The sequence below is a fragment of the Egretta garzetta genome, unplaced genomic scaffold, assembly GCF_000687185.1.
Source record: "Egretta garzetta isolate BGI_Z169 unplaced genomic scaffold, ASM68718v1 scaffold161, whole genome shotgun sequence".
NCBI classification, from domain to species: domain Eukaryota; kingdom Metazoa; phylum Chordata; class Aves; order Pelecaniformes; family Ardeidae; genus Egretta; species Egretta garzetta.
Genome location: NW_009258754.1, coordinates 3481601 through 3497816, shown reverse-complemented (window position 1 = coordinate 3497816; position 16216 = coordinate 3481601). Strand labels below are relative to the sequence as shown.

The following is a 16216-nucleotide window of genomic DNA, read 5'->3' as shown; positions in this document are numbered from 1 at the left end:
AGCCAGTCAAATTCTGTTTGTCCAGTTGTGATAGTATAAATGCAAATACCACTAAATAGTGTTTAGTGTGAACCACAAAAATGGCTTTGAATTAACTTTACGTCTTGGTAAAATACTTTGTTTGTGTTTCCTACCAGATATATTCAAATGAATATTATAATTTACTTCAGAAACTGCAAATATAATTTGTTTCTTTACGTTGCTGAGGAGCAGTTAAATAGAAACGATATAGATATTTATTTGCAGTTTCTAAATTGGTGAAAATGATTTATTATTGTGCAATTTTCATGGTGTTACATTTTTATTGCTTTATATTGCACATGTTGAGTTTTAATAGTTGCATTCTTCATTCCATTAATATCAAATTAAACATTAAATTGCAATGAAAGTTCAGTCATAGCTCCTAAAGCATAAAAAATAAGCTTTGTGTTTCACTTTATAGAATGAAAGTGAGGATAGAATACAGACTAAGTAGAAAAATAATCTGTTCTCTCAGCAAGAGCTGTGATATTATACATAACTGCCTCTGATAACTGTGAGATCTGTGTTCGTTTCTGTACTGTAACATTTAGTTGTACTGTTCTTCAGCTAACCAAGCATAATTTAGCCCTTAGCAGTTACGGATTTTACCAGTGCTCAGCAAGGGATTGCCTCTTGCCATTGAAATCTGTCTAAATTTTGTACCTAATCATTACGACCCAGGTTGTAATTTTACTTCAACTCTATCTTCAGGTAGTCTTTTTTTTTTTTTTTTTTTAATGTGGTATCTCATTTGCTCAGAAACCAGATACAGAAACTTCCTTGGGAGTTCATGTTATAAAACATTTAAAGGGTTGGCTCTGCAAAGACTTATGTCTGTAATTAAATTCATACCTCTCAAAACTCCTGCAAAAGTTTTAACTCTTAAAGATGTAAAATATGCCAAAAGAAACGTGGATTTTAAGTAATTTAAAGGAATAGATAATAAATCCAAGAATATTTTGATGTAGAGATGAAACTGAAATACGTGCCCACAGTGTAGATTGCTCCACGGTGAAATCAATTAAAATCTTTCTGTTGAATTCGGTCCAGTTTTAGTCATTGCTGTGTTCACAGGCCTCAGGACTTCAGTTTTCCCTGAACAGCAAGTGTTTTATTCAGATGCTGATTTGAGGCAGAAGGGGAGGGAACGACCCCTGCTAAGTCCCCAAATACTGAAATGTTTACAGTATCATGTGTGCTTTTGAGGACAAGAAATCTAGTGATTAGAAATTCCTAGAAAGTCCGAATTCCTAGAAAGTAGGAATTAAATCCAAGGATGAAATCTCAGACCCATTATAATCTATGACAAATGCTTTCAGATGGGCTAGCATTCCCACTCTTATAAAGAAGCAAGGAAGTGTAATTTTTCTATAAGGTTCACAGTATCAGCCTTTCCTTCCAAATTCTGAATGTGAAGACAAGTAAAAAAAAAAAAAAAAAAAGGCACAAAATGCAGCTGGGTATGATGTCATGAACAACTCTGACTCACATACCCAGAAATGGGCATCAGAGAGGGAGCAGAAATCAAAGAGAAAAAGCAAAGCCATTAAATATTTATAGTAGAGCTGGTAAAACCATGATTTATCAAAAATGCAATTTTACTGAACTAGAAGTACTTTGTGGATGTTTTGATAGTTCTGCCATTTCTGCAATGCTGATGGGGTTTTTGAGAGGACTGAATTGAAAATCTGACCTTTCTCTGAAAACAGCTATGTTGATGCAGCTCGGTTTCATTAAAAGTTTCAAATTGTTTTTAATTTCAGATTGGGGAAAAAAGCTGAACAATACGATTTATGCTCTCTGTATAGGTCCTGCTCAAGAAAAAAGATGAGGGCAACAAATAGGGTAATATCTAAGAGATATAGCAAATAAGTAAGATTTTTCAGAATGTTAGATGATAAGCACAAAACCCAGCATATTGAGCTCATTGTGGCTTTGAATTTATTGTTTAAAAAACAAACCTCCTTGCGTTACTTGATAATCAATGTGCCTAAGATATCCCATTGTAAAGTCTTAAAAGGGACCGAGCCCCTGTTTTTACTATGGTCTGTATCTTTAGGCTCAATGCAGATGCACTTTGAATATCCGGTATAGTTATTTTCATATCAGTGAGAATATAAAAACTTTATCTAAGTTTCTATACAGGAAAAGTTATTTTCTACTACTAATAATCATACCATTATATGAGAGAGAAATGTTTGCAATCAGCCTGAAATTTACTGGTGCACAATACCCCCTACCATTATAAATACTTCGCCAAGGGTCTGTGCTTCTGAAATTGTTTTGGTGGCTGGAGTCCCATCTAAATCACTGAATATATTCAGGACCTGTTACGGCTGACACTCCTGCATTAAAAAGCAAGGATCTTACTAAATTCTGAGTAAGTTATTGTCTCAGAACAATCTGAGATTTTGTACTGCTTAAGTATTTGTGCTGTTCTTAGCAGAAACAAAAGCTGGAAATAAGGAACAAAATACCAGGTAGCAGTTGCTCGAGGGCAGCTCTGGAAATAGCGAGCTAGCCAGCTCACACAGCTGAGGTTCTCACACCTCTAATGTGTAAAATATTAAGCATGAGCAGGCTAAGGCAGTCCGAAGTGTGTACAAAGCTGTGGTGGGGAGTTTCTCTCAGATTTGTATGCCTAAAAAAACAGGCTTTCTCATGACCTGCCTGTGAGTGACAATTCACTATAAACCTTTTCTGCATAAAAACGTAGCCACTATGGTCAGTGGCTGGGGCCATTTGATGACTTATTAGTGATGGGGGGAACTGTATGCTTAAGAACAGCACAGTATAAATGGTACTGATACTTATCTTTATAAAGGCATGGTAGGAAATAAACTCTACAGGAAAAAAGAGGAGGAGATTGTAAGGCTCAGAGGTATAAGATAAGCCATATATATATTTTTTAAAAATAATGATAGCAATTCTGAGTGTCCACACAAATTAGAGTGCAAATGATCTTCTAGTGAGAGATCTGCATTTACCTTTTCTTTTGATTAATTTATTATCTTCAGTATGTGATTTCCATTCTGATAAAAGGCCAGATGCTATAATTTTGACTATGTTATTTTTCATTTGTGAGGATGCTTTGTAGTAGAAGCATTTGTGTCCAAAGTAACTCATCATGTCTAGAGATCCAGTCCAAATTAAGACTTTACGCTTGGAGCTGAATATTTCTGATTATTTAAAGACAGACAAGTGGAAGTAAAAACAAATGAAAAAAAGCCGTGATCGGGAGGAACCATATGGTACTCTTGTAACAATTAAACTCGGTGCTCTACTTTACTGCATGACTGTAGGATGCACAGATTAAACCCTTGTGCCCAGGCTCCATGCCAAGATTGAGTTAATGTTCCTAAGCTTTTTATTTAATCTGCTTCTGTAAGAAGAGGCCGTAGCAGAGTAAATAGCTGACTGAAAACTTGGGGATGCATAAGCACTTTACCCCTTCCCTAACCTCTCACTCACTGTGTTCTCTCTCACATGTGTTTTTATGGGCATAAGGTGAAACAGTCCTGAGATTCCTAATGTGCCTCTGCAATATTTTACTGTGCATGTTAACAAGAGTTTAGGAGCCAATGAAAAGATCCAAACTGCATAATTTCCCTTTTATCTTACTTCGTAGGTTGCCAATGCCATGAAAAATCCACAATTATCCAAAGTTATTTTGCATTGCACCGCTCTTGTGCTTATTTTTGCAAACCTGACATGTCTGTGTACACGCTTTGGAGAAAATTGTCATAAAAATTCACTTTCTTTGTCCTCATTTGATTTTTCAAAAAAATGTAAAAATCACGCAAGGGTCTTGCAGTCCTCTCTTATATCTTTTGTGCACATGCAGAGTGCTCTCACTCCAGGCTTTCTAGCCATGAGGCAGCCAGGAATCCACACCTGCTCGTTCAAGCACAGCACCGTGCTAATGCGAGTACTTGGTTTCTAGCTTAGAGCTGCTGGCATCCAACTGTCTGCAGACTCCCATTTGCACACAGCCTCAGATGACCACCCATTACTCTTGGGTGATTCTGTAATACTTTTAAATGGCATTCTGTTATCATCAACCCGATCTTCCAGATTACAAATCTGAGAAAAACAGAGGGTGAATGGCTATCTCAAAATATTGGTGTGCTGGAAGAAGGACATGTGTCTATTGATAAACAACCAGTAGGCAATCCTTTATTTCTGCCTCACTTTTCTGTAGAGCCCAATAGTTATTTCTGGTTTGTTCTACATATTTGGAATTATTTTATGATTATTATTTTTGCAAGACAGCCCTAGCTCCTAGTACTTGCCTCTCCTTTAATTTGTGTGGTCAAGTCCACTGCTTATAGTATGTCCTCGTCAGTCCAAATGTCCTGGTATAGTGCTCAAGTTAAAGTTAACTAATGCCTTTGGTAAAAAGAAGCAGAAAAATGAATTGATCATTCACTATGTGCTTTGGACTAGGCAACTATACCCCAAAACAATACATTTCAAATTATTCAGGGGAATAATTTTAATAAATGCAAGATTGTCCAAGCTTCTTTATCTCAGAAATTGTCTGCCTAGATATAGAACCCCAGGGAAAGTGGTTTAATTAAAAAGTAAGTTTTTCTGTTGGTCTGCTGAGTCCTCAGTAGACGAAACAGCTGCTGATTTTTTTTATTTTTTTTTTTAATCTGAGTGTGACATGGTGCTGTTCACTTTGTTATTTATCTCTCTATATCTCACAAGGGAGCCAAATCTAGCAGGTCACATTGGTGCACCTATCCTGCTGCAGAAAATATTTGTGCTAGGTTTACCTACCAGGCTGTAGGAATTCTGAAAGCAGTACATATTTGCTAGCCAGCATTCCTAATCCTAGGTCTTTATTTAAATTTAAATTCTAGTCACATTATACAACATTAGGTACTTTTCTGTATTTTATTAGCATTTGTCCTTTAACAGCTCAGCAATACTTAGTGGCTGGAAATTATTGCAAGCATTGTAATAACCTTTTTAATCTTACATGCAGAGGCCGCTAGGTCTCCCTTATAAAAATAGGTTCACTTTCCTTTCAATGGGTATACTCAGTAAAATGGGTCAGTGCCTCTCTAGGCAAGTTATCTCCTATTTTTCTCAGTGTAGACCTCACTAATCTAGAGGTGAAATAGCTTCATGATCCATCTTTCAGACACAGATGTAGAATTAGGGCAGTGGTAGCATCTCAGCTTCTGTGTTTACTGAAAGGTGACTGTCTGAAGCAAAGTGATGTTTCATCTGCGGCAGCAGGAAACCTGTAATCGCTGATTGCAAATGTTGCAGCCTCAAGTGAACACTAATCAAATAATGCAGGTAGTGTGTGTGAAGACAGCGACCCATGCATGTGTTTATGGTTGTTATTGATACGTGTGAAAAAGTAGATCAGAAAATGAACCAATTGGGAACTGAGTAATTATACTCCACTTAGGTCCTGGAGGATAAAGTTCCTCTTATTAATGTGCTTTTTTGTAGGTTTAACTGTGCAGTTGCAGGATCGTTTTTCAAATAGTTCGTTATAATGTGGTATTCTAAAAAAATGACAAGGTAAATATTTCTCAGTAATGATCATATAACAGTTCAAGAGACTCTGCTATGGCCTAAAGCATTCTAACTGAATTGGACAGCTCTTCCTGTGTGTTGAGTGGGTGTATTTGTGTGATACTCAGAGGCGCTGCTGAATCCACAGGTTACTTACAGACATGAAACATGAGGTTAATGAAAGCCTTCCGTTGTTACACGTGGGTATGGGGCTCCATATGGTGATTATAATAGTATACTTTTTTGATGCTCTTCTTAAAATCATACCCTCCCGCTTCCTTTCTCTCTTGAATCTTGCAAGAAGAAAAGATTAAGAAATGTTTGAAGTTATTTACAATAGAATGTTAATTTGATGCATGCTTGATTGATGGGAGGAATGAATGACAACATTTTATATTTCTATGCTTTTAGAATAGAGGGTGCTTGAGACCTGTATAATCATTAGTTAATTAAGCACATATTTATGTGCACAAACCTTTATCTCCTTGTTACATATTTTTCTGATCCACCTCAATGCTTATTGCAGTCTTCAAATAAACATTTGTCAATTTTCTATCATTTAAGTTGGAGATCTGAGTGCACAATGTGACGTATTATGCACCTAAGCACTGGTGGTCTAATTTCCAGCAGAAAAACGTGATCATATATCTCACTGTAATCAGACCATGTCCGTAAAAATTACACTTTTTAAACAAGCTTATTTAAACCAAATTGTGGAGTAGTTTTTTTCAGGTGCTTTATTGCTGAGTGGCTTCATGACCTAAGTGACTTCCCTGGGAAACTTACTGTGGAGCCAGGAAGAAACCCAGATATGACTGCTGCTTATATCCTACCCATCTTTTTATCCTGAGCAATTGGTCCCTGCTTCAGTGCAAGAATGAGGTTTGGTTCGTTTGGTGTGAGCTTATGGCAGCAATGAATCACTTGAAATGCAAGTGCAGCTTCCTCCACTTCCCAATTTCAAATCCATAGGAATAGAATAGGAAGGGTAGCAGTGTATTTACGCTCTTGTTTTGCAGAGCTTGTTGCCCATAAAATTAGATATGAGGAAATAATAATTTTTGTATTTTATTAAGATATGAACATCTCTCTGTGTTTATGATTTCAGTATTGCTTCCTGGATTTTAGTATTTCAGTATGAGTTTAATAGCATTGACTTCAATGAGCTGGAAAAGCATATACAGTAGTTACTGCCTTACTTAACTTTTTTTCTATCCTTAAAGGTATTTTACATCTCTAATATTATTTCATCTCCTTTTCCCAAACAACTACCCTTTCCTCCCTCAAAATGTAACCCTCTATGTTCTGTAATTATATAAAGAGTAGCTACAGCTTATGATAGAAAAAACTTGTCAAAGACCTTCCCAGTGGCATGGAGACACTCGGAAGGTTGGCAGCTCTGCACTGCAGGAGGTATTTACAGGATTCCAGCAGAGAAGCTTGTCTACAGTTGTCATTCTGGAAGGCTGGGTTAAAAAAAAAAAAAAAGAGAAACAGCAACCCCTAAACAAACTTACTGAAAAACCCAACATTGACTGCACATAGTGGGTCCATGCTGCATTTCTGAGAAAACAGACCATCACATTGAATAGTATTACTAACTGCATTACTTATTTGTAGATGTCCATCCAACTGCAAACAGAGATCTTTGATGATCAATGTTCAAAGAACAGTGTGTGTCTGTGTTTGGATGTCCATCTATATATGGAGGGAGCACATGTAAAGGATTAAAGATTCAAATTTCATTCAGAGTAGGAGTACTTCAATTTCATTGACAAGAGTGGTTTAAAACCTTTAGTTATAGCAAGAGGAAAGTCATATCCATAAGCAAATTTATATGTTTTATAAAATTCTCCAATGTCTAGTTGTGCCATGTAGTATATGAAGAAGATTCATTACTGATGGTTGTCAAATACCTCTGTTATGACGCGATGGATCCATGCGGCTGAATCAAGTTCTTGAAGGACACACATAAGGAAAAAACAGCGCTATTGTCATTCTCTCTGTTCTTCAAATTGAAACTCAAGATGTCTTTCTCCTGAGCAAAATACTTGTCTCTTCTAAGGTGTGAGTGGATTTGCATGTGATCATGCGGCTTTGATTCTTAGGCACTTCGGGATCTTTTGGGGACACTTTTTACCTCAGGGAGTATAAAAGCACAACTTTTTTCCAAATGAACGATCAGCTATGTTGATCTGTACATCCGAGGAAAACACCCATAGAAATATAATAAAAGGCTAAAGAGTAATAAAATCAGAACAGGATATAAATATAAATAAGCAATTTTGTCAGCAGTGAACTAATGAAGCCTGGTTTCCTACAGGTTTGAGTTTCATGTTTGATTTATTGGTTCCAAAAAGGTGCAAGATAAAATTGAAGCTTTCCTTGTTGTTGAGCTTTTACAAGGTCTTTGTGTGGACTGTTTGCGATCTGGTGACATGTGACCTCTTTGTCACCCCTGCACTATTTCTGTAGTGTCTCTGTATTGTGCAGCTGCATAATTTCATAGCACTTGTGGGAAACAATTCATCTTCTTAAAATGTAGTTGAAATTAGCAAATCGTTTGGGAGTTAACAGCAGGAGCAAATACATGTGTGTACAGTCACATGCATAGACATGTCCTGAACACAGTTGTGTAAACTCTACTCCATAAGCAATCGTAAGGCCAATGGAGAGGATAGAACATGCAGGGAACTCTAGTTGGAGTTAGTCATAGAATCATAGAATAGCTTAGGTTGGAAAAGACCTTTAGGATCATCAAGTTAAACTGTAAAGCTAACACCACCAAGCCCCACTAAGCCATGTCCCTAAGCACCACATCTACACATCTTTTAAAAACCTCCAGGGATGGGGACTCCACCACTTCCCTGGGCAGCCTGTTCCAATGCTTGACAAATGCTTTGGTGAAGAAATTTTTTCTAATATCCAATCCAAACCTCCCCTGGCACAACTTGAGGCCGTTTCTTCTCATCCTATCACTTGTTACTTGGGAGAAGAGACCAACACCCACCTCACTACACCCTCCTTTCACTTGTAGTTGTAGAGAGCGATAAGGTCTCCCCTCAGCCTCCTCTTCTCCAGGCTGAACACTCCAGTTCCCTCAGCCACTCCCTATCAGCCTTGTGCTCCAGACCCCTCACCAGCTTCGTTGCCCTTCTCTGGACGTGCTCTGGCACCTCAATGTCTTTCTTGGCATGAGGGGCCCAAAACTGAACACAGTATTCGAGGTGTGGCCTCACCAGTGCCAGGTACAGGGGCACCATCACCCCCCCTAGGCCTGCTGGCCACACTGTTACTGATACAAGCCAGGATGCCATTGGCCTTCTTGGCCACCTGGGCACACTGCTGGCTCATATTCAGCTGGCTGTTGACCAACACTCCTAGGTTCTTTTCCACCAGGCAGCTTTCCAGCCACTCTTGCCCAAGCCTGTAGCATTGTGTGGGGTTGTTGTGACCCAAGTGCAGGACCTGGCTCTTGGCCTTGCTGAACCTCATACAACCAAATGAAACATTTGGTGATTGTTGATTCACATACAGCTGTTTCCTTTTATTAACTACCGATGAAAATGATCAAATGCCAGAGATCTCAGCTTTTCACTTGAAGTCTTCTGTAGTCTTGGTGTAATGAAAGCTGAAAAAAAAAGCAAAGGTAGCTGTGAAAGGCAAAATAAGCATACAGTTTTTTCAGTAATGTCTGAAATTGAGTTCAAGTGAATAATTCTGTGTAGTTAAAGGAGTAACACTGGGGATTTTTATTTCTACTGAAAGAGGCGTGAGATTTGTTTTTCATATAAAGGTGGTAATTTGTAATACAGTTTTCTTGATTAAGTCTTATAGTCGCTAAATCTTGCATGTAAATGTTGCTGAATATGAAACATTGTCTTTAGCAATTTCTAAAAAGTAGAAAGATTTGTTGGTTATATTTCAGAAATGATAAACTGTCAATAGCTTTTTCAGGCTATTATAATTTTTACAGAGGAAATTACATGATTATGATCCCTGCTGGTGTAACATATGGATCTCTACCAGAGCTCTCAACTTAAAATAACGTAGGCTTCAAAATTAATAGGTGCTTATGGCTAATGCTAGTCTGAATGATTTGAAGAGAAAATTTAATTAAAACATGTATTAAAATGAAGTAACTCTTACTAAAGTTCAACCCTGCAACCAGAAGATTTTATAGGAAGCAACTGGAAACCCTCAGGATGGTACATCCTGGCCCTGGGAGAAGCGATATTTTCCCTCTACCCAGGATGCAATTGCTATAGGATTTCATGGAAGTGCTTCTACTTTTATGTGGTATCACTGACTTATCCCTATTTTATCAACTCACTGCCACCACTGTTTCTGTGATCATTAAATCCTATAAGCACCAGATACCAAACCCAGTCAAATGAAATGAAGAACAAAACTTAATATTTTGCTGTGTTGTCTGTTGTGAGGAAAACAGTGTCCCAGTTGGCCCTCTAATTATTTCAGCCTTTCAAATGAGAAGGCAGGTGGGATGGTGCCAAGGGCCTGAATATGACTGGTTTGCAACTTAAGTGGTGAGCCTGAGTAAGAGGGAGACCCGACCTCCTTTTCCTCAAACGAGTTACAAAACAATGCGTATCAAAGAACCCAGTAAATAAAATGAGCTTCCACAGTTCCCCTTGGCATCATGTAGGTCTGGGCTTAGCTCAGCTGGGTTTAAATAAAGCTCTGTAACTCCATTTAGTAATGAAAAATAGTATCTGTTATATTTTAAAGACACTATTTATAATGCCTAATAGTAGTAGTTCTATATACCTCTAAATGTGTGTGTCTGGGAGTGTTAAGTTGGACCTTACTTAGTTTTCTGCTTTGTTACAGCTGTTACTATTCTGTTACCATTTCCATCCATTTCCAAGACAGTCACTAAGGCACCTTTTTAGAATCATTATGAGTACTATACATTCTCATTTTTCAACAGTGTTAACTCATTTCTTTGGAAACAGTAGTAGAATCCTTCTTCTGAAAAAATCCTTACCTAGTCTTTAAGAACATAGACAGTTGTTTTCATATAAGAAGGTGGTTGTAGCCAGAATCTGAAAGTGTATGTGGGGGTTTTGCAGTGTGTTTACAAATATCTCCCCATCTCCATGCAGCTGTCATTATTTTATCTTTGGCAAGTGGGGATATAAAAGACAAAATTAGAGTTATATGTAAGGCTGCAGTATCTAGCATAGGACCAGGATATAGAAACTTCTAAAATACTTGCTGAGAACTAATTAGAATATGTGCTGCTGCTAGGATTGCTTTGCATCAAGGCCTCTGCATTTGGAAAGGAAAAAGTGATACCTGTTTAGAATAAGGCCGAGAGAACTTTTTTCTGCCCTGAGCTATTTTTGTTTTTTAAGAACAGTAGTCTTGGATGCCTGCTAATACTATATTGTTTACAATCAAAGAGTGGATCAATAAAATAATAAACAGAAAACACTGAAGTTATGATTTCTGTTGATGGATTGTGCATCTGAGGAAAACTTTGTTATTAAGAATCTATGAAGACCACTGTTACAGAACACAACAGTACTTTTCCATTAAACTTCCCACATTTACAGTTATTTTTGTATTACATTAAAATAAAATGGAAATCCACAGTATCACTTTAGATGAATGTTTCATTTTGAAGTTGCAGAGAAATTAGGATAATTTTTTCAAAGGTATGTGTGACGACATTGAGATACCAACGCGGAGATCAGTGCCTACGATCAAAGCTTCACCTCTGCCTTCTCTTAGTCTTATGCTTTGTTTCCTATGCAACAGTTCATAGACACTGTGGAGCCTGCTTTTATGGATATGCAAAGTATTAGTCTTTTACAGAGTCTGATTTTCAGGGTAGAATCCATTCCTTCTTCTATAGCCCCAATGTTTGGGCTCATTGAGGGTGAACAAAAGCAAGCCTGGAAAAGAGCTCATCTTTTGTCTGTCTTGGGAAACCACACCGCCCTTTCATGCCACTTGAGTGAGAGGCTGGAGCAAGCAAATGGCCAAGCAAACACTTAATGTATTTTCCCAGTGCCTCATAATTACTAAAACAACTTTGTGCTGATTCTGTAAAGATATTCATAGGATTGATTACAATTGTTAAGTGGGATTCATCTACCTAAAGGTCAATGTATATAGCTGCTCGGTTTTGGCTCCCATTATAATAAAGGGAAACCTATGTGGTGATAGCTGAGGGAATATCCTAAAATGCCTGTATTTATACTCTTAAGTGTACCTAATTACCACCCTCCCCCCCACCTTCCCATTTTTTCTTTCTCACACCTAGTAGGGACTATGAACTCCAGCACTTTTATAAAGACACTGTCTACTCTCTTCTCTAAAAATAAACAATATATTCTAGTAGAAAAAGAGAGGAGCCAGGCTTGAATTAGAGGTCATAGATTCAGAGTTAATTTAGAATTTGGCAGTTGACTCAGATGTGATTGGCAAGGAGATTTCCAAAAGGCTGCAACTGTAAATTGAAAATAAATGGAAAAGGATTATGTGAGTGGGAGACAGTTTTGAATCTATAATGCATGTCCCGAGACTGACTTGCTCATAAAAGAGCACATGTTTAATGTGTCATAAAAATATTTAAGTCACATTGGTCTTTGTATAAATATTTCATTTTAAAGTCGGATTCTGGAGTGGCTAAAAATGAATTCAGTGTGCATATCCTTGCCATCAGTATGAAGGATAAAAAAAAAGGATCACCAGAAACTGGTTTTTTTTTTCCCCTTTCAGACTCATATTCTCACAAGATTTTTGATGTTGTCTTTTGTGTCCAAATCAATTTTTTTTAGTCCTTGCTATATCATCTGTTTTGTTGTATAGTATTCCTCTGAGAGAAGCTATGGATCTATTATATTAGGAGGCAGTTTGGAGGCAGAGTGAGTTGCTGCCAAGAAGGCATTCGTGTATGAGTGTGTGAATGTGGGTGGGTGACTGAGAGGTCCAAAAGGGACACTTGTCTGTGTCCCTTCAGCTGCTTCTGTTCCAAAGATGATACATGTCTGTAAATAAAGCAAGATACATTTTGAATGTGCCCATGTTTTGCATCATTAGTTTTTTCACTGTTGGGAAACCAAACTGCAAGAATCTGAACATCTGCTACCACCTGGCTGCTCAAGTGGCTAAAGGAAGGAGTGACAGCAGCTAGAAAAGGCCGCCTCTAAAATATTCACTATTTTTCTTTCTGCTATTTTCTTTAACTAAATACAGTCATCTTAATTTAGCTCAGGAATAATTTAGCTCGACACTGATGTTAGTACCATATCTAGGGAATAGTCTTTAGGGCTTTATGAAACAATTTAGTAATTACAGAGGAAGAGGGAAGTACGTGACCAGAGCTGCACTCACCGCACCACGCTATATGAGCACACGGCTAATGGCCCTTTTGGATGTATTATAAACTGATGCCTGAGACTGTACTTCCCCCATCTATAACAGCATGTGAAATACAAATGAGTGCTAACTTCTCCACTGTCACTCTAGTGAATAAGACTTAGACCTCCCTGGTTATGATTCTTTTATACTATTCCTCACAGGTGAAATCTGTGCTTTTAAAATCCATGGACAAGAAATGCCCTTCGAAGCTGTTGTGCTTAACAAGACATCTGGAGAAGGTCGTCTTCAAGCAAAGAGTCCTATTGACTGTGAACTGCAGAAGGAATACACATTCATCATCCAGGCCTATGACTGTGGATCAGGACCAGGTGGAACAAACTGGAAGAAATCTCACAAGTGGGTAAAAACGAGGAGAAATTTTTTTTTGCTTTGGCATACACTTGCTTTACAGTACAGATTGTATTGAAGGGCTCCTTTTTATATTCTAGTCAGGTAGAAAGCAAATAAAACCAAGATGAAGCATTGTTGCAATAGTTCATCCACTTTTAATTCCTTTTTTCTTTTAGAAAATTTTTTTCTTCTTTGCCTCCTGCAGTTTGACCCGTTCTGCAATGGTTGTAGTTGAAGCTTTTAATAGGATTCCTGTTCAAGTGGAGAAATGCATCTCAGTTTTGGTTTCTTTTTTCCATTCTTGCTTTCACATTAAGTACATTGACTAAACACATCATCCAGGACAGGGAAGCTAGCTTTTAAGCGATGCTTACAAATTCTAAGTAGCTTTTCTCTCTGTTCGTCTCATTAAAAATCGTAAGAAAAGAGAAAATCACCCTTGCACGTATATAAGCTGCAGCAGTGTTGCCTTTGCACGGTATGTTTCTGACCTCAGCTTTTGGGCAGCAGGTCTCAGAGGAATTAAAATCCTCTGGAAGAGAGGGGAATTAAAGGTTAGTAGGTGGTACTTTTTACTGTGTAGCCAATTCCCTGCATAAGCTTAAGTGGCACAGTGCCTTTTCCCCCCTTCAGTTCATAAAACCAAGTTCCAGTCCATTTGTCAGTAAAGATGAATTTAACTCACGTATAGATGTATAAATGCTGTACAAATTGTTCGTTTTGCTGAGAGCCATTTAAATAAATGATGAATGGTAATTATTTTTCCTTTTCCTCATCCAGGACACATGACAATTAAAAATTTAATTACCTCTATAATGCATGCTGAACTTTTTCAGGATATTTTAAAAGAATACACTTTTTGAAGGAAACCTGCAATATCAAATAACTGTCAAGTCACAGAAACAGTTTTTGCTTCATATTATGAAATTTTATGATGTTTTTCCCTCACGTGTCAGTAACAAGCTAGTACGTTCCACTTGTGGAAAATTTTGGTCTAATCCTGACAAAATGAAATGTGGTCCATCGGGACCAGACTTTGTTACACTTTCTTGTAGCGGCTTGTATAGTAAATGACACGCTAAGCTAGGCTGTCTGGTGTCCCAGCCTTTGCTACTGGCTCTGCCATCGATCTAGAAAGTCCTTTCACTTCCCTGTCCCTGTGTTACCTTGTCTGTCAAACCAGATAGCAAATCCATTCAAAGAAAGGCCTTTAGAATTTGCTCATTAAATACTAACAGCCTGTTGTTTTTGACCCTCAAAGGTTTATGTGTACAGTGTTGTAACTAAAGGATTAGATATTATAATCAGCAGAAGGTGAGAGCCTTGTTTAACATCGAAGAATGTTTATAACTGAGCATTTTTAGCTAGGGAGATATGTAAGATTACTGTAATTCTCTTCCTCTTTTAACCCATTCTACACTGGAATGATATAATTGACTTTCTGCTGGAGTCCATTTGAAGAGGCAGACTGATTTTAATAGGGAGCACCATGAAGCCCCCTCCCTACAAGCTGTGGCAATAGATTTTTTCCTAGTGCCACATTAAGATATTAAACTGGGTGAATTAAACATAAAAAGTCAATATTTTAGCAGTTGTTTACATAGTTTTCTACATATATTTTGTTAGTCTTTTCAAGTGTTTTGAAAACAAATTCTTAGTGATGTGTCATAAAAAATGAATTCTTTTATTTGATGTCTTTACCTATTTTAGGGCAGTGGTCCATATCCAGGTAAAGGATGTCAATGAGTTTTCACCAGCTTTCAAGGAGAGTGTGTATAAGGCCACTGTGACAGAGGGAAAGATCTATGACAGCATACTGCAGGTAGAAGCCATAGACGAGGACTGTTCCCCACAGTACAGCCAAATCTGCAATTATGAAATTGTCACAACTGATGTTCCTTTTGCCATTGACAGAAACGGTGAGTATGGAGAAAGAGCAATTGTAAATTCTGGGACAGATAGCAATAATTTCTGTAGATAGTGTAATTACCTATTGATGCTAGCTGATCACCTGGGTGGAGTTTTAACTCAAGAGAGTAACCCTGTTTTTTTCTCTGAGAATGAAGGAACCGTTACTCTGGGAAATTCCATCCCTTTTATGTAAGATTTGGTTATAAAGTGCTACAGTAATTTACAATGGAAATTAAAATCTCAGGTTTAGATGAGCAATATGTTTCTCTGTCACTCACTCCATTCTCTTCATTGTCTCAGATCTAGTTCCTCAGCCGAGTGATGGCATTTCCTAATGCAGCATGTAGCCCTATCTAATAGGGTTTATTCGCTGGTTTATAACCAGTCCCATTCTTGTCAGCTTTCTGGAGCAGAGTCTAAATGTAGAATTTACATTATTCTGGATATGTTTATTGATTGTTAAAACTTTCGGGGTGTGGGTCCATAGATCTACCCATTTGTGGTGCTTCCTGAAGCAGATCCATTGTTCCAGCATGGAAGAAAATTTGCTTTGGAGAAGTAGTGTTATTTTGTTGTGGTTTAACCCGGCTGGCAATTAAGCACCACGCAGTGGGATGGGGGAGAGAATCGGGGAGAAAAAAAAAAGGTTAGAGCCGTGGGCTGAGATAAAGACAGTTTAATAAGAGATAAGAAGAATAATAGTAATAATGAGAATGGTAAGAGAATATACAGAATATACAAAATGAATGATGCACAATGCAATTGCTCACCACCCGCCAACCAATGCCCAGCCCGTCCCGAGCAGCGGTCACTTCCCAAGCCACGATCACTCGCCGAGCTGCAATCACTCTCCCCACAACCAACCGACTAACCCCACCCCCCCCAAGCATGATGTTATATGGTATGGAATAGCTCTTTGGTCAGTTTGGGTTAGCTGTAATGGCTGTGCTCCCTCCCAGCTTGTTATGCACCTGGCCGAGCAGGAGAAGCTCAAAAAGTCCTT

The 16216-nt window shown here is 38.0% G+C and overlaps 1 protein-coding gene across 1 annotated transcript in view; it reads left to right on the top strand.

The window, feature by feature from the left end:
• CLSTN2 (calsyntenin 2) overlaps nucleotides 1–16216 on the top strand; it is a 220042-nt gene that overhangs the window by 122626 nt on the left and 81200 nt on the right. The window contains exons 2-3 of the mRNA XM_035888854.1: nucleotides 13113–13308; nucleotides 15013–15221. Coding sequence (XP_035744747.1) covers nucleotides 13148–13308; nucleotides 15013–15221 — 370 coding nt within the window. The 5' untranslated portion in view covers nucleotides 13113–13147. The remainder of the gene's footprint in view (nucleotides 1–13112; nucleotides 13309–15012; nucleotides 15222–16216) is intronic.